General features: G+C 41.0%; 1 protein-coding gene across 1 annotated transcript in view; it reads left to right on the top strand.

The window, feature by feature from the left end:
- LOC133643173 (zinc finger E-box-binding homeobox 2-like) overlaps window positions 1–23,009 on the top strand; it is a 147,360-nt gene extending 124,351 nt beyond the window's left edge. Inside the window, exons 3-8 of the mRNA XM_062037596.1 lie at window positions 3,623–3,814; window positions 3,881–4,068; window positions 4,129–4,240; window positions 8,626–9,662; window positions 22,178–22,361; window positions 22,530–23,009. Coding sequence (XP_061893580.1) covers window positions 3,623–3,814; window positions 3,881–4,068; window positions 4,129–4,240; window positions 8,626–9,662; window positions 22,178–22,361; window positions 22,530–23,002 — 2,186 coding nt within the window. The 3' untranslated portion in view covers window positions 23,003–23,009. The remainder of the gene's footprint in view (window positions 1–3,622; window positions 3,815–3,880; window positions 4,069–4,128; window positions 4,241–8,625; window positions 9,663–22,177; window positions 22,362–22,529) is intronic.
- The last annotated feature ends 1,172 nt before the right edge of the window (window positions 23,010–24,181 follow it).

Below are 24,181 nucleotides of genomic sequence, written 5' to 3'. Positions count from 1 at the left end.
GCTCACATTGTCCCACATGTTCACCCCCGCTATAGATAACGTTTGAGCCTTGAATGTGGAATTCACCATGATATGTTTGAATTTCAGGACACCCCTGAGTTCATTTGTAGCAAGTAACACGTCAATAATGAATAAAGCAAAACATGTTCTAGACCAAAAATCACTTCATATTCTCTACTGCTCACTAGTGTTACATATCTGAGTTATTGTGTAGAAATATGGGGAAATAACTACAAAAGTACACTTCATTCATTGACAGTGTTACAAAAAAGATCAGTTAGAATAATTCATAATGTTGGATATGGAGAACATACAAACCCTTTATTTATTGAATCAAAATTACTGAAATTCCACGACATAGTGAATTTGCAAACAGCTAAAATGATACACAAAGCAAACTATAACCTGCTACCCAAGAATATACACCAATTCTTCTCAACAAAAGAGGAGAAATATAATCTTAGAGAAAAATGTAATTTAAAACATTTTAAGACCTTCAGTATATCAGTATGTGGAATTAAATGATGGAATGGATTAAGCAAAGAAATCAAACAATGTACTAATATGATCCACTTCAAGAAACTCTTCAAACTTAAAGTGTTATACAAAGTACAAAGAAGAAGAACCATGATAAACATTCTGAATTTATCTCATCCATCCATTCATTTTCTAGATAATCTTACTCATCTCACCATATGAAATATAACTTACTTCACCAATTATTATTTATTTATCTATTTTTATTGTTATTACGGTAACACTTTAGTATGGGGAACATATGAACCATGAATTAGTTGCTTATTAACATAGGGTTAGGGTTAGGGTTGGGGTTGGGGTTGAGGTTGGGGTTAGGGTTAGGGGAGACTCTTAGTTAATGGCTAGTAAGCCATTAACTAAGAGTTATATAGTTGTATAATAAGGCCATGCAGAATAAGGCATTAATAAGTACTTAATAATGACTAATTAACAGCCAATATGTTACTAATTTGCATGTTAATAAGCAACTAATTAATGGTTCATATGGTCCCCATACTAAAGTGTTACTGTTATTACTTATGGAGTAGTTTGTGATTAAATTGAGCACAGGAAGTGAACAAAAGTTTTAGCAACTGCTATGTAAAGGAAAAGGGGTAGGATTAAATAAGCTCTGCTTCTTCCTACTCCTTTTCGAACATGTTGAATTGAGAAACTGGAAAGTGTGATGCATCATGTTGTATGCATGCATGTGTGATGTATCATGTTGTATGCATGCATGTGTGATGCATCATGTTGTATGCATGCATGTGTGATGCATCATGTTGTATGCATGCATGTGTGATGCATCATGTTGTATGCATGCATGTGTGATGTATCATGTTGTATGCATGCATGTGTGATGTATCATGTTGTATGATAAATAAATGATAAATGGGTTATACTTGTATAGCGCTTTTCTACCTTCAAGGTACTCAAAGCGCTTTGACACTATTTTCACATTCACCCATTCACACACTGATGGAGGGAGCTGCCATGCAAGGCGCTAACCAGCAGCCATCAGAGGCAAAGGGTGAAGTGTCTTGCCCAAGGACACAACGGATGTGACTAGGATGGTAGAAGGTGGGGATTGAACCCCAGTAACCAGCAACCCTCCGATTGCTGGCACGGCCACTCTATCAACTTCGCCACGCCGTCCCTGCATGCATGTGTGATGTATCATGTTGTATGCATGCATGTGTGATGCATCATGTTGTATGCATGCATGTGTGATGTATCATGTTGTATGCATGCATGTGTGATGTATCATGTTGTATGCATGCGTGTGTGATGTATCATGTTGTATGCATGCATGTGTGTATGCATGCATGTGTGATGCATCATGTTGTATGCATGCATGTGTGATGCATCATGTTGTATGCATGCATGTGTGATGCATCATGTTGCATGCATGAATGTGTGATGTATCATGTTGTATGCATGCATGTGTGATGCATCATGTTGTATGCATGCATGTGTGATGCATCATGTTGTATGCATGCATGTGTGATGCATCATGTTGTATGCATGCATGTGTGATGCATCATGTTGTATGCATGTATGTGTGATGCATCATGTTGTATGCATGCATGTGTGATGTATCATGTTGTATGCATGCATGTGTGTATGCATGCATGTGTGATGCATCATGTTGTATGCATGCATGTGTGATGCATCATATTGTATGCATGCATGTGTGATGTATCATGTTGTATGCATGCATGTGTGATGTATCATGTTGTATGGATGCATGTGTGATGCATCATGTTGTATGCATGCATGTGTGATGCATCATATTGTATGCATGCATGTGTGATGTATCATGTTTTATGCATGCATGTGTGATGCATCATGTTGTATGCATGCATGTGTGATGCATCATGTTGTATGCATGCATGTGTGATGCATCATGTTGTATGCATGTATGTGTGATGCATCATGTTGTATGCATGCATGTGTGATGTATCATGTTGTATGCATGCATGTGTGATGTATCATGTTGTATGCATGCATGTGTGATGCATCATGTTGTATGCATGCATGTGTGATGCATCATGTTGTATGCATGTATGTGTGATGCATCATGTTGTATGCATGCATGTGTGATGCATCATGTTGTATGCATGCATGTGTGATGCATCATGTTGTATGCATGTATGTGTGATGCATCATGTTGTATGCATGCATGTGTGATGTATCATCTTGTATGCATGCATGTGTGTATGCATGCATGTGTGATGCATCATGTTGTATGCATGCATGTGTGATGCATCATGTTGTATGCATGCATGTGTGATGCATCATGTTGTATGCATGCATGTGTGATGCATCATTTTGTATGCATGTATGTGTGATGCATCATGTTGTATGCATGCATGTGTGATGTATCATGTTGTATGCATGCATGTGTGATGTATCATGTTGTATGCATGCATGTGTGATGTATCATGTTTTATGCATGCATGTGTGATGCATCATGTTGTATGCATGCATGTGTGATGCATCATGTTGTATGCATGCATGTGTGATGCATCATGTTATATGCATGCATGTGTGATGCATCATGTTGTATGCATGCATGTGTGATGCATCATGTTGTATGCATGCATGTGTGATGTATCATGTTGTATGCATGCATGTGTGTATGCATGCATGTGTGATGCATCATGTTGTATGCATGCATGTGTGATGCATCATATTGTATGCATGCATGTGTGATGTATCATGTTGTATGCATGCATGTGTGATGTATCATGTTGTATGCATGCATGTGTGATGTATCATGTTGTATGCATGCATGTGTGATGCATCATGTTGTATGCATGTATGTGTGATGCATCATCTTGTATGCATGCATGTGTGATGTATCATGTTGTATGCATGCATGTGTGATGCATCATGTTGTATGCATGTATGTGTGATGCATCATGTTGTATGCATACATGTGTAAAGCGTAACAAAAAATCGGTGTCTAAAAATACTGGAAAGTTGACATACTTTATTATTGCTTCATTATTCCACTAACATTAAAGCTTAAATCCAAGTATTGGAATTGTATGACTCAGCACTTTTTTCATTGGAACTTTGCATCTGTATTTGAACGCTTTAGATCCAAGTTCAGACTCCCAAGTGGACTTGGAGGACTTCACTCACTTTGACTTCCTGGCCAAACTGAGCAAGACCTCCGCCTCAGCCGGTCTCCCGGACCACCTCAGCCACAACGGGGCGTCCAGCGTGCACGAGGAGCTGCCGCCCGCCATGTGGTCCCCGGGCGCTCGTCATCGCTCGCCCGAGGGGGCAGGTACGCCGCCATTAGTTTTTTTTGTCCTTCAAAAATGTCCCCTTTTGATGCGTTGTCCTTGTCCAGATGGCAGAAGGAGGCAGCAGGCCTGTCCGTTCTGCCACAGGACGTACCAGCACGGCCCCTCTCTGAGGGACCACATCAAACACTGTCAGGAGAGGGCCCACGTGGTGTGTCCGTTCTGTGGGTACACTGCCCCCCACAGAGCGCAACTGGAGCAGCACCTGGCACTTCACCACCAGGTGCAAGACAAGGTGGGTGACACACAAAAGAATATATTTTCCAAATGATGGATTCTATTGATCACCTTGTAGAGCGCCATCACCTTGGAACAAGCCATGGAGAGCAGGAAGTTCAAATGTGTGCAATGTGGGAAAGCCTTCAAGTACAAACATCACCTGAAAGAACACCTGCGCATACACAGTGGTGAGGCTAAATACTCAATCATGTGGTAGGACCACTCATATTTGTACTCATTCATGGTGACTAGAAGGAACCGAGTCAAAGAAATAAGTCCACATAATACCAGAATAACTTTTGACAGTTGTGAGGAAAAAAAAAACATTTACATGAATAAAGTCATTGTCAAGTATTCTGATGAAAAAAAAGTTACAAAACCCAAAAGCGGTGAAGTTGGCACGTTGTGTAAATGGTAAATAAAAACAGAATGCATCCATCCATCCATACATTTTCTACCGATTGTCCCTTTTTGGGGTGACCATCCATTTTCTTGCAAATCCTTTTCAACTTATATGCAATTAAATAGACTGCAAATACAAGATATTTTATGTTCTTTTTTTTTTGTTGTTGCAAATAATCATGAACTTAGAATTTAATGGCACTTTTGTCTTTTACAGCAGGTCCTTAAAAACAGCAGTGAATCAGAATATATGACAGGACCACTGATGTTTATAAGGATCTGCTGTGAACAATGCTAGTCAAATATATATATATATATATATATATATATATATATATATATATATATATATATATATATATATATATATATATATATATATATATATATATATATATATATATATATATATATATATATATGTATAATATATATATATATATATTGAAATATATAATGTGTTTGGAATTTCTCCTGCAACTTTCATATAAACTTGTATTTCTTATTATATATTTTATATACAAAACCCAAAAGCAGTGAAGTTGTCACGTTGTGTAAATGGTAAATAAAAACCGAATACAATGATTTGCAGATCCTTTTCAACTTATATCCAATTGAATAGACTGCAAAGACAAGATATTTAATGTTCACACTGAGAAACTTTTTTTTTTTTGTTGCAAATAGTCATTAACTTAGACTATAATGGCAGCAACACATTGCAAAAAAGTTGTCACAGAGGCATTTTTACCACTGTGTTACATGGCCTTTCCTTTTAACAACACTCAGTAAACGTTTGGGAACTGAGGAGACCAATTTTTGAAGTGGAATTATTTCCCATTCTTGCTTGATGTACAGCTTAAGTTGTTCAACAGTCCGGGGGTCTCCGTTGTGGTATTTTAGGCTTCATAATGCACCACACATTTTCAATGGGAGACAGGTCTGGACTACAGGCAGGCCAGTCTAGTACCCGCACTCTTTCACTATGAAGCCACACTGTTGTAACACGTGGCTTGGCATTGTCTTGCTGAAATAAGCAGGGGCGTCCATGATAACGTTGCTTGGATGGCAACATATGTTCCTCCAAAACCTGTATGTACCTTTCAGCATTAATGGTGCCTTCACAGATGTGTAAGTTACCCATGTCTTGGGCACTAATACACCCCCATACCATCACACATGCTGGTTTTTACACTTTGCGCCTAGAACAATCCGGATGGTTATTTTCCTCTTTGAAGAAATAACAAGACGTCCACAGTTTCCAAAAACAATTTGAAATGTGGACTCGTCAGACCACAGAACACTTTTCCACTTTGCATGAGTCCATCTTAGATGAGCTCGGGCCCAGCAAAGCGTTTCTGGGAGTGGTTGATAAATGGCTTTCGCTTTGCATAGTAGAGTTTTAACTCTCACTTACAGATGTAGCGACAAACTGTAGTTACTGACAGTAGTTTTCTGAAGTGTTCCTGTGTTTACCAGTGTGAACATTAAATATCTTGTCTTTGCAGTCTATTCAATTGAATATAAGTAGAAAAGGATTTGCAAATCATTGCATTCTGTTTTTATTTACCTTCACACAAAGTGCCAACTGGTTTTGGGTTTCGTACAATTTAACAGGATAAGAGTTGTTGTATGATGAGATATTACAATGCATATATGCAATTTCAAAAGAATAAAGTTGTAGGAAAGTATTTAGATGAAAAAATACTACAATTTTCTAAGAATGGAGCTCTAGTATTATGAAGGAAAATGTGTATTATCAGAAAAATTACACAATTCCGACAGGATAAAAGCACAGTAAAATATTATTATGTTAGTATTAACATTAACATGTAATTAATATGTTAAAGAAGTAAACATTTTATAAGGTTTGCACTGTTGTATTAGGATAAATAACTATAGTAAATAACAAAAAACATAATAAAATGTTGTTAGATTTTTTTTTAAAGTCATATTACTATCTATGATGATCAGCAGTTGAAAAAAATAATCTTAAAATCCATCCATCCATCCATTTTCTACCGCTTATTCCCTTGGGGGTCGCGGGGGGCGCTGGAGCCTATCTCAGCTACAATCGGGCGGAAGGCGGGGTACACCCTGGACAAGTCGCCACCTCATCGCAGTAATCTTAAATTGACAAATAATAATACTAATGTGATTTTACAACAAGAGAGTTGTGGTATTGTGAGGAAAAATGTGTAAAATCAGAAAAAATACAAAATGTAAAAAAATGTAAGTCGCAGTAAAGTATTACGATAAAAAGCTTATGTTAAAGATCTACGCTAATAACAAAAATGACATAATAAAGTCGTTTTTTTAAAACATTAAAGCCATAATAATACCCGTAAAAATCTGCAGTTAATCTTTTTTGGTAATAATTACAATAAAAGGTTGTCATTTTAAATTAATACAACTGTAATATCAGTGAGAAAAAAGTCAGACTTTTAGAAAAATAATGTACTATTATGAAATAAAAAGAAAACGTTATATCACGAGAAAAAATTGCGTAATACTACATGTTTAAAATCATGACAATATGAAAAGTTTTTTATTTTCTATTTTACAGGAATAAACTTGTGGTAAACTATTCTAATAAAAAAATGGTAATTTAACACACATCAAGCTGTAATATAACGATAAAGAACTATAATGATAACAAAAATAACTAACTAATAAAGTTTTGTTTTAAAAATAATAAAGCCATAATAGTACCCATATCAATCAGCAATTGATGTGTTCTAATAAAATGACCCAAAAAACTAATAATAATACCAATAATGATGTCATTTTCCAAGGTGAGAGTTGTAGTAAAAAAAAAGTTTGCTTTGTTTACAACTAATTTTACGAAAATAATGTACATTTATGGGAACAAAAAGTTGTAATATTTCCATGTCGTTAAAATGCTTTCTTTTGTTTTATTTACCTGAATAAGTTTGGAGTTAAGTATTACTATATATGTAGTCTAACTATGTAAGGGTTGTCATTATTAAAACTGTAATATCAGCAGGTAAAAAGTCAGACTTTTAAGAAAAATATTGTACATGTTAGAGGGGAAAATATGTAATACTACATATTTAAAATCATTAAAATACACATTTCCTTTTTTAATTTTACAAGAATAAAATTGTTTTAAAATATTGCAATGCAATTGCAAAATGGTAATTGTACACAACTAGAGCTGTCATTTTATTGATGCAAGACAAAGTTTGTACAAGAATAAGGTTAAACTATTAAACTGCTCAGTGACCTTGTGGTTAGAGTGTTCGCCCTGAGATCGGTAGGTCATGAGTTCAAACCCGGGGCCGGGTCATTACCAAAGACTATAAAAATGTGACCCATTACCTCCCTGCTTGGCACTCAGCATCAAGGGTTGGAATTGGGGGTTAAATCACCAAAAATTCCCAGGCTTGACCACTGCTGCTGCTCACTGCTCCCCTCACCTCCCAGGGGGTGAACAAGGGGATGGGTCGAATGCAGAGGTTAATTTCACCACACCTAGTGTGTGTGTGACAATCATTGGTACTTTAACTTTAACTATTATGAGAAAAAAAGGTCATAACAATTCATAAAAAGTCACAATTTTCACAAAGTTTTATAGTAAATAATTGATCATTTTAGAAGAGTAGAGATTTCTGGAAAAAAATTAAGTCGTAATAATGTTAAAAAAAAAAAAACTTTAAAAGAGTCCAACTCTAACAGGACACAAGTAATACAAAGATATGAGACTAAAAGTTATGATTATCTTCAATATATAATTATTTGGTAACACTTTAGTATGGGGAACATATTTACTAATTTGCATGTTAATAAGCAACTAATTCATGGTGAATGAACACATTCTAAGTAACAAAGATTTAATTTAGAGTTATTTGGACACTAGGGTAACATATAAGGGTTAGGGTTAGGGTTACCAATAAGCAATAATTCTGATGTTATTGAGGGAAAACTCTTAGTTAATGGCTTACTGGTTGTATAATAAGGCCATGCAGAATAAGGCATTAATAAGTACTTAATAATGACTATTTAAGAGCCAATATGTTACTAATTTGCATGTTAATAAGAAACTAATTAATGGTGAATATGTTCCCCATACTAAAGTGTTACCATTTATTAATGTATACTTAGGAATAATTCATATAAGGAAACAACGTTTCTAATGTCTGTCATCTTTCAGGAGAGAAACCATACGAGTGCTCCAACTGCAAGAAGCGTTTCTCCCACTCGGGCTCCTACAGCTCCCACCTGAGCAGCAAGAAGTGTTTCAGCAGCGGCGGAAGCTCAGGAGTCGCGGGCGGTGCGTTCAATGAACATCCGTACTTTCCGCCGTCTCCGTCCGCGGGGAGGGACAGAAGCACCAGAGGTTCTCCTCTGACTCCGCAAGCCCAGGAGAACAGCAGACGACCTGAGGAGCAGAAGCGGTTTTCGGACCCGCCTCCTCTGTGCGACCCCTCGGCCGAGCTCTCCCTGAGGGCCAGCATCTTGAAAGGAACCCTGCTGCCGTACCTCCAGTCCAGCTCCAGGTTTGAGCACATGCTGCAGGAGATGCTGCACAGGGAGGTGAGCAAGTACCAGGACTCGGACACGGCGGAGGGCGTGACGTGTAGCTCCTGCTCGCAGGTGTTCCCCAACGTGGTGGTTCTCCTGCAGCACGAGCGCTACCTGTGTAAGGTGAACCGGGAAAGTAAAGGCGAAGGAAGGCAGTCACCCGCCGCGCAGAAGTGGCCTTCAGGACCTCAGCGTTCACCTCAAGGAAGCCCCAAACATGCCTCAGAGGTGTCCTCACCTCACAGGAGAAGACTTCTGTCTCTGGGTCCTCATGCAGGCCTGGATCTCGGCCTCCGTCCGTCTCGGGAACTATCCTCGCCTCAGAACGAGCCTCTGGACCTCTCCGTGCAGAAGCGAGCGCGGCACGACGCCAGACGCGTCAACGGCACGTCCTCCAAGCGAGACCGGACGGAGGAGCGCAGGCGGCAGAGTCCCGCGCAACTTCCGGAACATTCCCCGCACCCCGTCTACCGGGCGCCAGTCTTCCCGCCGTCTTTGTACAGCGGCTTCCCCTTCTTCAACCAATCGGCTTTGAGCTTCGCAGGACACGACGCCATCGCCCCGCTCCCCTTTAGCCCCGGATTCTTGTCGCCCTTGACCTACGTGGTGGACGGCGAATCAGACGCCACGCTGAAGAAGCTCCATCAGGAGAGACAAGCACTCATGGTGAGCACGCTTTCTGCCGACTCGGCAAAAACTTACACTCAGCAAGATTAGGATAGGACAGACTTAGAGTGTCCGCCCTGAGATCGGTAGGTCGTGAGTTCAAACCCGAGTCATACCAAAGACTATAAAAATGGGACCCATTACCTCCCTGCTTGGCACTCAGCATCAAGGGTTGGAATTGGGGGTTAAATCACCAAAAATGATTCCCGGGCGCGGCCACCGCTGCTGCTCACTGCTCCCCTCACCTCCCAGGGGATGAATAAGGATATTGGAAACACAACAAGTCCACACAAATAAGGAAACAAACACATGAAAACAAACATCAAAGTGAATTGAAGTGAATGATATTTATTAGAGATGCTTTAAAATGTAATATCGAAAATTATCGTTTTTTTAATTATCTGTATCGGTTGTTTTGTTTTTTTCGTTTTTAAAAAAAAATTAAATCAACATAAAAAACACAAGATACACTTACAATTAGTACACCAACCCAAAAAACCTCCCTCCCCCATTTACACTCATTCACACAAAAGGGTTGTTTCTTTCTGTTATTAATATTCTGGTTCCTACATTATATATCAATATATATCAATACAGTCTGCAAGGGATACAGTCCGTAAGCACACATGATTGTGCGTGCTGCTGGTCCACTAATGGTACTAACCTTTCACAGTTAATTTTACTAATTTTCATTAATTACTAGTTTCTATGTAACTGTTTTTATATTGTTTTACTTTTTTTATTCTAGAAAATGTTTTTAATTCATTTATCTTATTTTATTTTATTTTTTTAAAAAGGACCTTATCTTCACCATACCTGGTTGTCCAAATTAGGCATAATAATGTGTTAATTCCACGACTGTATTTATCGGTATCGGTTGATATCGGTATCGGTTGATATCGATACCGGTAATTAAAGAGTTGGACAATATCGGAATATCGGATATCGGCAAAAAGCCATTATCGTACATCCCTAATATTTATATAGTGCTTTTCTCTAGTGACTCAAAGCGCTTTTACATAGTGAAACCCAATATCTAAGTTACATTTAAACCACTGGGAGCAGGTGGGTAAAATGTCTTGCCCAAGGACACAACGGTAGAGACTAGGAATGGCGGAAGCGGGGATCAAACCCGGAACCCTCAAGTTGCTGGCATGTCCACTCTACCAACCGAGCAATACCGCCCCACGTAGGACACAAAAGACGTTAAAACGGCGTGGGCACAATTGGGACCCGAGGGTTCCTGGTTCGATCCCAACCGTCTACCAACCTCGTCACGTCCGTTGTGTCCTTGAGCAGGACACTTCACCCTTGCTCCCGATGGGTGGTGGTTCGGACCTTGCATGGCAGCTCCCGCCATCAGTGTGTGAATGTGTGTGTGAATGGGTGAATGTGGAAATAGTGTCAAAGCGCTTTGAAGGTAGAAAAGCGCTATACAAGTATAACCCATTTACCATTTTACCATTAAAAAGAGAACACAGCTGATGTGACCAGCGGCGCCGTTTCTACATACAGCTGCAAAAGTAAAACACAACAAAAACAAATAGCAATAAATAATACATATGATTGCATCATGCACAGACAAACAACAACAAAAAACAATTCATGGTAACACTTTAGTATGGGGAACATATGAACCATTCATTAGTTGCTTATTAACATAGGGTTAGGGTCAGGGTTAGGGTTGGGGTTGGGGTTAGGTTAAGGGTTTGGTGTAGGGTAAGGGTTAGGGGTAGGCTTAGGGTTAGCTCTTTTTGTTTGTTAATCTTTACCGTAGCTTCCATGGGCACCATTTCATATTTTCCTATATTGGCTTGATTTTGGAAATAAAACAGCTTTCTTACCCGCACACTGCTTCCTGACGTCCATCTGCATCTTGGGGAACCGACATGACACACACAAGCGAGGAACACACATTGTCGGACGTGCGCTGCTATGGAAACGGAAATAAACGCGCCAAAGAATTAGTTCCGGCATTGATTAAAAGGACCAAAATATCGTAAACATTGAACATATTACATATTGTTATGAAGATTTCTGTTACTACTTTATATATAAATATACTTGCAGTGTGTATATAAAACCCAAAGGGTTCAATATGATGTGGGTCCACCTTTTGCAGCTATTACAGCTTCAACTCTTCTGGGAAGGCTGTCCACAAGGTTGCGGAATGTCTTTATAGGAATTTTCGACCATTTTTGCAAAAGCGCATTGGTGAGGTCACACACTGATGTTGGTGGAGAAGGCCTGGCTCTCAGTCTCTGTTCTAATTCATCCCAAAGGTGTTCTATCAGGTTCAGGTCAGGACTCTGTGCAGGCCAGTCAAGTTCATCCACACCAGACTCTGTCATGCATGTTTATGGACCTTGCTTTGTGCACTGGTGCACAGTCATGTTGGAAGAGGAAGGGGCCCGCTCCAAACTGTTCCCACAAGGTTGGGAGCATGGAAATGTCCAAAATGTTTTGGTATCCTGGAGCATTCAAAGTTCCTTTCACTGGAACTAAGGGGCCAAGCCCAACTCCTGAAAAACAACCCCACACCATAATTCCTCCGCTGACCCCTCTCTGTCAGTTTACGTGGCCTACCACTTGGTGGCTGAGTTGCTGTTGTTCCCAAACTCTTCCATTTTCTTAAAATAAAGCTAAAGTTTATCAGTTTGAACATCAAATATGTTGTCTTCGTAGCATATTCAACTGAATATGGGTTGAAAATGATTTGCAAATCATTGTATTCCGTTTATATTTACATCTAACACAATATCCTAACTCGTATGGAAACGGGGTTTGTACATAAACGACATGTCATCAGCATGCGACTGTGAATTGTTTTTGTTTGCGGATGACTCGGCCCGGCTGGTATCCGGCAAGGACAAGTCACAGGTGGAGAAAATCCTCAGTGCTGAACTCTGTAGAACTTGCACCTGGCTCGTTGACAACAAGCTATCCATACACTTGGGTAAAACGGAATCCATCCTGTTTGGGTCCCACATCAAACTTAATCATATTTATTTTATATTGTTTTTTATATTGGTTTTATGTGTATTTATTTTTTGTTTTTATTCAGTCATTGGTGGAGCTAAGGATAATATTTGAATATTGTTTTTAATATTGTTGTGCAGCACTTTGGAAACATTTTGTTCTTTAAATGTGCTATATAAATAAAGTGGATTGGATTGGATTGGATTAAGAAAGTCAATGACTTCACCATAAAAGTGGGTGACATTGTTATCACCAGGAAAGATGAGGTCACCTACCTAGGTTCCATTCTAGAGGCTAATCTTTCCTGTGATAAAATGGCAACCAAGGTAATCAAAAAGGTCAACCAACGAACAAGATTTCTCTATAGAATCTCCTCTCTGGTCAACAAAAGCAACATGAAGATTCTAGCGGGAACTCTCGTTCAACCCTTTTTCGATTACGCATGCACCTCCTGGTACCCTAGCACCTCCAAAACCCACAAATCTAAACTACAAACATCCCAGAACAAGCTAGTCAGGTTACTTCTAGACCTCCACCCCAGATTCCACCTCACTCCTACACACTTCTCCAAAGTGGGCTGGCTCAGGGTGGAGGACAGAGTAAAACAACTTGCACTGAGCCTAGTCTATAAAATCCGCTACACCTCCCTGATACCGAAGTACATGTCAAACTGCTTCCTTAACGTAAATGACCGCCATAACCACAACACCAGGGGGAGCTCCACTAACCACGTTAAACCCACATTCTGATCTAACAAAGGTCTTAACTCATTCTCCTTCTATGTGACATCAATATGGAATGCACTCCCAACAGGTGTAAAATAAAGGGCATCTCTATCCTCCTTCAAAACCGCACTAAAAGAACACCTCCAGGCAACGTCAACCCTAAACTAACAAACTTCCTTTCACATCCTACCTCCCCGGATTGTAAATAATCAAATGTAGAAACTTATTCTTATGCTCTCTGATCTCTCTATCTATGTCCACTACTTGCCAAGTCAGTCCTACACTGTTCCAATGTCCATTTCTCTGATGATGCAATTGTTGATGACTGAAGTGTTGATACCAACCAAACCCCCCCCCCCCCCCCTCACCCCCAACCCACCCTCCACACCCCGGATTGTAAATAATGTAAATAATTTAATGTTTTGATTGATTGATTGAGACTTTTATTAGTAGGTTGCACAGTGAAGTACATATTCCGTACAACTGACCACTAAATGGTAACACCCGAATAAGTTTTATTGCGGTTTTGAAGGAGGATAGAGATGCCCTTTCTTTTATACCTGTTGGGAGGGCATCCCACATTGATGTGGCATAGAAAGAGAATGAGTTATGACCTTTGTTAGTTCGGAATTTGGGTTTAACGTGGTTAGTGGAGCTCCCCCTGGTGTTGTGATTATGGCGGTCATTTACGTTAAGGAAGTAGTTTGACATGTACTTCGGTATCAGGGAGGTGTAGTGGATTTTATAGACTACGCTCAGTGCTAGTTGTTTAACTCTGTCCTCCACCTTGAGCCAGCCCACTTTAGAGAAGTGGGTAGGAGTGAGGTGGGATCTGGGGTGGAGGTCTAGCAGTAACCTGACTAGCTTGTTCTGAGATGTTTGGAGTTTAGATTTGAGGGTTTTGGAGGTGCTAGGGTACCAGGAGGTGCATGCGTAATCGAAAAAGGGTTGAACGAGAGTTCCCGCCAGAATCCTCAAGGTGCTTTTGTTGACCAGAGAGGAGATTCTGTAGAGAAATCTCGTTCGTTGGTTAACCTTTTTGATTACCTTGGTTGCCATTTTATCACAGGAAAGGTTAGCCTCTAGAATAGAACCTAGGTAGGTGACCTCATCTTTCCTGGTGATAACAATGTCACCCACTTTTATGGTGAAGTCATTGACTTTCTTGAGGTTGATGTGGGACCCAAACAGGATGGATTCTGTGTTACCCAAGTGTATGGATAGCTAGTTGTCAGCGAGCCAGGTGCAAGTTCTACAGAGCTCAGCACTGAGGATTTTCTCCACCTGTGACTTGTCCTTGCCGGATACCAGCAAGGCAGAGTCATCCGCAAACAAAAACAATTCACAGTCGCATGCCGATGACATGTCGTTTATGTATATTAGGAACAGTAAAGGTTCCAATATACTGCCTTGGGGGACTCCACAGCTCACCGAGAGGGGGGGGGGGGGACACGGTGCCGTTCACCTCTACCACCTGCTCCCTCCCCTCCAAGTAAGATTGCATCCAGCTCCATGAGGTTTTGTTAAATCCGATTGCTCTGAGCTTATCCAACAGTATAGCGTGGTTAACGGTGTCAAAGGCCTTCTGAAGGTCCAGCATGACCATGCCGCAGTATTTGCCCGCGTCCACCTCATGTTTGATGTGGTCGGTCAGATAGAGAAGGCATGTGTCAGTGGAGTGGTTAGTTCTGAAGCCGGATTGGAATTTGTACATGAGTTTATTAGTGGCAAGGTAACTATCGACCTGTTCATAAACAATTTTTTCCATTACTTTCAAAATGAAACTGAGAATAGAAACAGGTCGGTAGTTGCCAGGTTCCAATTTGCTCCCTTTTTTAAAGAGGGTAGTTACTCTTGCAATCTTAAAATCCTTTGGTACTTGGCCTTGTGTAATTGATAGGTTTATTATGTGCGTGATGATCGGGGCAATGATGGAGGCAGAGTCCCTGAGGAATCTGGAGGGAATATTATCAAGGCCGGTGGCCTTGTTAGGGTGGAGCGTGCTCAATTTTTTAAACACCTCATCAGCTGTGACCATTTCTAATTTGAAATCATCGTTGGATACTCCTAGCTTTCTGTAGAAGGCTTTAATGTTCCTGGGGGTCATCATTGACGAATACCTCAATTTCAAATGTCACATTGGCCATCTGTTAAACAAATTATCTAAATATGTTGGCCTGTTCTTTCACCTTCGTCATTATCTTCCTCTGTATGCTCTACTTACTCTATATAAAACTCTCTTTGAACCACATCTAAACTACTGTAATGTCATCTGGTGTAACACCTTCCCTACCTACCTTCACAAATTAGAATCTATGCAAAAGAAAATCATACGGGCCCTATCATGGTCCAAGTTTAATGCCCCCACTCGACATCTATTTCATAAATATAATCTCTTAAGACTGACAGAATTCAATATTTATCAAAATGCTTGTTTAACCTATCAAGTCATTCACAGGCTGAATCCTAGGCTCTGTAGCTTGGTTCCTATCTACCATCCCCAGCATGCCCACAACACTCGTAACTTAGATCTGATATCAGGTAAACATTGTCTACTGGCTTGTACCGATCGAAGTGTTGTATGCAGGGGACCTAAGATTTGGAACCGGCTTAATGAGAGCCTTAAGATACGGTATCCATTCTCCAACTTCAAAAAGAAACTGAAAACTTACCTATTAACCACCTATCTCTAATGCCTCATGTGGGGTTGACTACTGTTGGGTTTTGCATGGTCGAATGAATGTATGTGTGTATGTGTATGCGTGCTTTAGTACTATTATCTTGTGTTTATCCATAGCGTTGTTGTTTTTTGTTTGTTTTTTTTGTTTGTTGTTGTAGTGCTTGCTACCATTTTTCATCATTCCATATATAAACTGTCCTCTGGACCCCCTGTCAAAAGCTTCTTCTAGCTTATCTGGGGGACCCTTTCACTTACCAATATCTTTAAATGATATGGTATTGTGAATAAACTTGAACTTGAAACATGTGTTCTACACCAAAGCGACCAGAGTGGTGGGACAGCTTGTTGACAAGAGTTGCGGCTATGCTGGTGAAAAAGATGTTAAGTCTGCTAGCTACCTCCATTTTGTCTGTAATGAGGGAGTCACCCTCCTTGATGCTGATGTTGGTGAGTCTTGTTTTAAGTTTCTGGCTGCAACCAGGAAGCTGGTTGTTGAGAATTTTCCAGAGCTCACGTGGCTTATTTGTGTTTTCCTCTATTTTGTCGTTAATGTAATTTTTTTTTAAGGATTTAGTCAGGTTGGTTGACTTATTTCTTAATTTATTGCATTGCTTTTTGAGAGTTGAAAGGAGTAATTTGAGGTTGATATTATTGGGTTGTTTATCTACTTCTGTTTTGCATTTTTGGTATTCAGAGTATTTCCTGTCTCTGTCTTTTATGGCAGCTAATAGGTCCGGATTCATCCATGGTTCCGAGCGGGCTTTGATCCTGACTGTTTTCACGGGAGCCATGTCATTTAGTATCTTTAGGAACGCCGCTTTGAAGCGATCCCAAGCAACATCGACCAGGTTGCTCGCGAGCACAGGGGACCAGTCCCACTCATCTAATTTTAAATTGAAATTGTCATTGGAGTATTTTTTGAGGGATCTGGATTGGGCTGTTATGTGGCCATTGGCTTTAGGTTTAGCTATTTTGCGGGTGCAGAAGGTTAGATAGTGGTCGCTAAGACCACAGATCATGACCCCACTATTTTTTATTTTAGGCCGGTCTGAAGTGAGAATGAGATCTATGGTTGATTGGGTGGAATCACACACCCTTGTAGGTAGCGCTATTAGCTGGGAAAGACCGTGCAGATTACAAAACTTGCTGAAGGATCTGAAGACAGGCGCATCTTTGCGTTGAATATCTGTGTTCAGATCCCCAGTTATAGTTTTCTCCACGTTGTCTGTCCCCGCCAAGCATTCTTCCAAAACCCCATAGAAATCACTCTGATTAGGGGGTCTATAAACAGTCCCTATTAGTACCAGCTTAGCGTTTTTAAATTAGATTTCCGCCCACACAGATTCCAGGTCATTGTGGTTAAGATCAGTGCGAGTTATGTATTTAATATCCTGGTGAATATACATACAAACGCCCCCACCGTGTTCATTCCTATCCTTTCTGAAAACCGAAAAGTTTTGTATTTCTATCTCTGAGTCAGAAATACTTTGATCAAATTTGGTTTCAGAGAAACACAAGATTTTTACCTTCGTGTTGAGGAACATTTCTCTGATTTGGTCGAGTTTGGCTCCAGAGAGGCTGTTCACATTAAGGTGGATGATGTGTAGTCCACTGGAACCAAAAAGGGCATCAGAGTCCGCTGTGTTGTGGTACTGACCAGAAAAGTTGTTGGTTATTATTGCTGTTGAAGTTGAAGAACAGAAGGAAGAGAAAGGAGAGAAAGAGAGAGGCATATTGTTCTTCCTCCAGGTGAAGGGGGAGGGAGTGGGAGGGGGAGGGGCGGAGTTGGAGAGGGGGAGAGGGGGAGGCCAGGTAGGGTTGCTGGGGGTGGATTTCCTTTTGGCGGGCTTTTTTGAAGACAAAGAGAACAACGAAAATGTTTTTGTAAAGGCGCCTCTAAATCCAGTGTATGCCGCGTCCTCGACCGTCATGGACCGGGGAGAGGCCGCGTGGACCCCCGCCATCTCGTACAGTTCCCCGCAATCACCGATGGCTGGGTCGCCGTCCACCGCCGCCGCGTCGTTCACCGCCGCTGAGTCGCTGCCTTCTCTGATGACCGGGTCGTCCTCCAACGCCGCCGCCGAGCCTCCGACCGTGTCGATGAACGGGGCGAAGTCGTCCGCCGAGCCTCCGACCGTGTCGATGAACGGGGCGAAGTCGTCCGCCGAGCCGCCGACCGTGTCGATGAACGGGGCGAAGTCCTCCGCCGAGCCGCCGACCGCTGGAGCACAGGTGAGCTTGAGCTGAGATGAGCCGGTAGCTGAGTTAGCTTCGATGGCGACGCTAGCAGTAGCATTGCTAGTCTTCGCCAGTTGGGACAACATTAACCGTGTTGTTGCAGGTCCAGGGTTGAGTTCAGTGTCTCCTGATAGTAGAAGTAATAGTAGTATTATTGACTTTCTGTCTATCCTTCCAGTCAGGGGCATGTTTCTTCTGCCTCGATGTGCAGTCAAGCATGATGCTAACACGTTAGCTCCAAAGCCAAGGTGCTTCGCCGATGTATTGTCGTGGAGATAAAAGTCACTGTGTATGTCCATTTCGCGTTCTTGACTCTCATTTTCAAGAGGTTGAAGTATCCGAGGAGGTTTAAAATATAAATCCGTGATCCACAGTACAAAAAGGAGGAAGTGTGGGATAATCCGAGCAGTTGTTTGAATTCCCGATCGGGAGCGAAAGAGGGTGACGGATTGAATGTGTATATACTCTGATGATTATCTTGTGTGATGACTGTATTATGATGATAGTATATATCTGATAGTATATATCTTTATCATGAATCAATTTAAGTGGACCCCGACTTAAACAAGTTGAAAAACTTATTCGGGTGTTACCATTTAGTGGTCAATTGTACGGAATATGTACTGTACTGTGCAATCTACTAATAAAAGTTTCAATCAATTAAAAAAAACAACCTCCGCCATCGACTGACACACCCTCCGCCATCGACCGGTAGCTCGCCATTGAGGTAATGGGCACCCCTGGTTTAGAGGGCTTTGAAGGCTACAACGATAACTCCCATTAGTCGAATCTTCCAAACGTTTTTATCAGCTTTAAAACCCCAAAATGTTTGTGAATGATAGGCAACATTTCATAAAAAGTGCAGTTCCATTTTAAAGCAAAGCAACTAGCTGACAGTTCCTACACTATATTGCCAAAAGTATTTGGCCACCCATCCAAATGATGAGAATCAGGTGTCCTAATCAATGTTCCCTCTAATTTTCCATTTGCGTGAGCAAACGCAAAAACTCCTTGAGCCTTCAGTGGAGCACATGTGAGCGACGTCACACTGTGGCCACACCAGCAGCACACCTGTCCCAAACCTGACTAAATAACAAGTTAAATGTTTGATTATTATAATCAAATGACAGCAGTCATTTCCATGGGATTATTTTGTAATATAAGTGTTTTGGCCCACTTACAATGACAGTAAGACAACAATTGTTTTTCATGAGCTGTGTACTAGTATTGTATGTCTGGGTGGGGGTCCTGCTTTGGAAATAATTTGTACCCCTTTCCGATATTGCATTTAGTTCCCTCTAAAACATTCACATGTTGCACAATGAGATGTAAACATGGGATCATGTATACATTCCTGTCACTGTCTGTTTATAAAATATATCTTTATTAGTATTTCTCTAAAGGCCTACTGAAAGCCACTACTACCGACCACGCAGTCTGATAGTTTATATATCAATGATGAAATCTTAACATTGCAACACATGCCAATACGGCCGGGTTAACTTATAAAGTGCAATTTTAAATTTCCCGGGAAACTTCCGGCTGAAAACGTCTATGTATGATGACGTATGCGTGTGACGTCAATGGTTGAACCGGAAGTATTCGGACACATTGTATCACAATACAAACAGCTCTGTTTTCATCGCAAAATTCCACAGTATTCTGGACATCTGTGTTGGTGAATCTTTTGCAATTTGTTCAATGAACAATGGAGACTGCAAAGAAGAAAGCTGTAGGTGGGATCGGTGTATTAGCGGCTGGCTACAGCAGCACAATCAGGAGGACTTTGACTTGGATAGCAGACGAGCTACCGTGACTTCAGCTTTGGCTTCCAAACATTTGATCGCTTGCCCGTACGTGCGTGGCGCTATGTGCATGTCACGTACGTAACTATGGGGAGATATAGGTTTCTTGCCGACTCTGATGGCGGCCGGGGTGTCGTCGAAAGCTACAACGCCTGCCGCCGCGCCGCTGTCCTCACCTTGACTTCCTCCGTCTCCGGGCCGCCGACCGCACCGATCATCGTGGTGAAGTCTTTCGTCGCGCCGTCGATCGCTGGAACGCAGGTGAGCACGGGTCGTGATGAGCAGATGAGAACTGGCATAGGTGGAGAGCTAATGTTTTTAGCATAGCTCTGTCGAGGTCCCGTAGCTAAGTTAGCTTCAATGGCGTAGTTAGCAACAGCATTGCTAGGCTTCGCCAGGCGGTACAGCATTAACCGTGTGGTTACAGGTCCAGTGTTTGGTAGTATGGTTGATCTGCTGTCTATCCTTCCAGTCAGGGGCTTATTTCTTTTGTTTCTATCTGCATTTAAGCACAATGCTATCACGTTAGCTCCGTAGCTAAAGTGCTTCGCCGATGTATTGTTGTGGAGATAAAAGTCACTGTAAATGTCCATTTCGCGTTCTCAACTCTCATTTTCAAGAGGATATAGTATCCGAGGTGGTTTAAAATACCAATCACAATAGAAAAAGGAGAAAGTGTGGAATCCAATGAGCCCTTTTACCTAAGTTACGGTCAGAGCGAAAAAAGATACGTCCTGCACTGCACTCTAATCCTTCACTCTCACGTTCCTCATCCACAAATCGTCGCTTTCTCAGTCCGAATCGCTCTCGCTGCTGGTGTAAACAATGGGGAAATGTGAGGAGCCTTTCGACCTGTGACGTCACGCTTCTTCCGGTACAGGCAAGGCTTTTTTTTATCAACGACCAAAACTTTATCATCGATGTTCTCTACTAAATCCTTTCAGCAAAAATATGGCAATATCGCGAAATGATCAAGTATGACACATAGAAGGGATCTGCTATCCCCGTTTAAATAAGAAAATTTCATTTCAGTAGGCCTTTAAGATAATATAATTTCATGGTTAATATTTATAAATTAAGATTAAATTTTAAAAACTTTTTTTTAAATTTTTCACTAAAGAAGGGTTCGGTGAATGCGCATATAAAACTGGTGGGGTTCAGTACCTCCAACAAGGTTAAGAACCACTGGTTTAATATCTTACCTGAATTTGGCGTTTTTCCTACTGGGGGCAGGGTATTATGCTCGTTTTCCTTTTCTCTCTGTCCAGTCGTGAAATTCCCTTGTTCCTATATATTCCAAAGTCAACTGTCGGCTTTTTTATAAGAAAATGGAAGAGTTTGGGAACAACAGCAACTCAGCCACCAAGTGGTAGGCCATGTAAACTGACAGAGAGGGGTCAGCGGATGCTGAAGCGCATAGTGCAAATACTTTCTGCACAGTCAGTCTCTACAGAGCTCCAAACTTCATGTGACCTTCCAATTAGCCCACATACAGTACGCAGAGAGCTTCATGGAATGGGTTTCCATGGCCGAGCAGCTGCATCTAAGCCATACATCACCAAGTCCAATGCAAAGCGTGGGATGCAGTGGTGTAAAGCACGTCGCCACTGGACTCTAGAGCAGTGGAGACGCCTTCTCTGGAGTGATGAATCACACTTTTCCATCTGGCAATCTGATGGACCAGTCTGGGTTTGGAGGTTGCCAGGAGAACGCTACATTTCGGACTGAATTGCACCAAGTGTGAAATTTGGTGGAGGAGGATTTATGGGGTGGGGTTGTATTTCAGGAGTTGGGCTTGGCCCCTTAGTTCTAGTGAAAGGAACTTTGAATGCTCCAGGATACCAAAACATTTTGGCCTTCCCAGAAGAGTTAAAGCTGTAATAGCTGCAAAAGGTGGACCCACATCATATTGAACCCTATGGGTTAGGAATGGGATGGCACTTCAAGTTCATATGTGAGTCAAGGCAGGTGGCCAAATACTTTTGGCAATATAGTGTATCTCCAAACGTTCCTAAGTAGAGGAATTACTGTACAAAAACTGTATTTTTTTCCCTCCAAAAAGTGATGGTGTGAAATGCTGTGTTTCAGGGGGAAGTATTAAACCGCGGCACGCTGGACTACCTCACTCTCATGGATGAAGCCCTGGAGGGTGAGGGAGGGGCGGGGCGTAAGAGGCTGAAGAAGACGGACGAAGGGCTCTACGCCTGCGACATTTGTGAAAAAACCTTCCAGAAGAGCAGCTCCTTGCTGCGACACAAATACGAGCACACGGGTGTGTGAGCGGCGTCCTGCAACATGTGTGTGTGTGTGTGTGTGTGTGTGTGTGTGTGTGTGTGTGTGTGTGTGTGTGTGTGTGTGTGTGTGTGTGTGTGTGTGTGTGTGTGTGTGTGTGTGTGTGTGTGTGTCAGGTGTGTTAACGCGTGTGGCGTCCATCTTGCAGGCAAGCGTCCGTACGAGTGCCAGGTGTGCCAGAAGGCCTTCAAGCACAAACACCACCTGATCGAGCACAGCCGGCTGCACTCGGGAGAGAAACCCTATCAGTGCGACAAGTGCGGCAAGCGCTTCTCGCACTCGGGCTCGTACTCGCAGCACATGAACCATCGCTACGCCTACTGCAGCCGGGACCAGCAGGACCCCGACCAGGACCACAGGGACCAGCGGGACCAGGACCACGACGACCCCAATGCCGAGGACACCAGGACGCCGCGCTCCTTCCTCAGCGACGCCAGCCTGGACGCGGCTTCAGAAGCGCACAGAGAGGAGGAGGAAGATGGGAGGGATGGAGAACCTATCCCAGCTGAGGACAGCGGGGGGAGGGAGTGGGGTAGACTCCAGCAGCAGGAGCGCAATGGAGACTTAGATCAATGTCAGCTGGGTGTGGACGTGACACATCTAGCCACCATAAAAACTTGATAGACGCCAATTTATACATACTTTATATCATAGATATACTGTACATTATATATATATATATATATACATATATATATATATATATAATGTACATCATACATCAATATACTGTACATTATAAATATACATAGATATACTGTATATCATATACTGTACATTATAAATATACTGTACATCATACATAGATATACTGTATATACTATACTGTACATTATAAATATGCTGTACATCATATATAGATATACTGTATATCATACACTGTACATTATAAATATGATGTATATCATACATATATATACTGTATATGATACAATGTACATTATACATATACATAGATATACTGTATATACTATACTGTACATTATAAATATGATGCACATCATATATAGATATACTGTATATCGTACACTGTACATTATAAATATGATGTATATCATATATATATGTATATATACTGTATATGATATAATGTACATTATACATATTCATAGATATACTGTATATCATATACTGTGCATCATACATAGATATATTGTATATCATATACTGTGCATTATAAATATACTGTACATCATACATATATATACTGCATATCATATAATGTACATTATAAATATAATGTACATCATACATAGATATACTGTATATCATATATTGTACATCATATATAGATATACTGTATATCATATACTGTACATTATAAATATAATGTACATCATACATAGATATACTGTATATCATATAATATACATTATAAATATACTGTACATCATATGTAGATGTACTGTATATTATATACTGTACATCATACATAGATATACTGTATACCATGTACTGTACATGATATATGTATACACATATTGTTTATTATATATATACTGTACATCATAGATATACCGTACATAGATGTCTGCTCTATATCTGTCATGCCAAAGAAACACAACATTGAACCAAACAATATTTGATGAATTTGCGACGTTTCGTACGTTTTTCTCTGGTGCAAATAATATTAATAACAACAAGCAACTTGTGTTGTCAGTGAAACCTCCGAAGCTCAACAAAATCCATGTTTTTATCTGATATTGTACTTTAACGCCCACTGATTGTTTGCACGTACTGTAGGAAAATAGTCTGTTCCAGGGTCAAACTGTCCCTCTCATAACTTAATTGCACAAAAAA

This window comes from Entelurus aequoreus, linkage group LG26 (genome assembly GCF_033978785.1).
Source record: "Entelurus aequoreus isolate RoL-2023_Sb linkage group LG26, RoL_Eaeq_v1.1, whole genome shotgun sequence".
Taxonomy (NCBI): domain Eukaryota; kingdom Metazoa; phylum Chordata; class Actinopteri; order Syngnathiformes; family Syngnathidae; genus Entelurus; species Entelurus aequoreus.
Note: the sequence above shows the minus strand (reverse complement) of the source record. Positions and strands in the feature narration are given on the sequence as shown.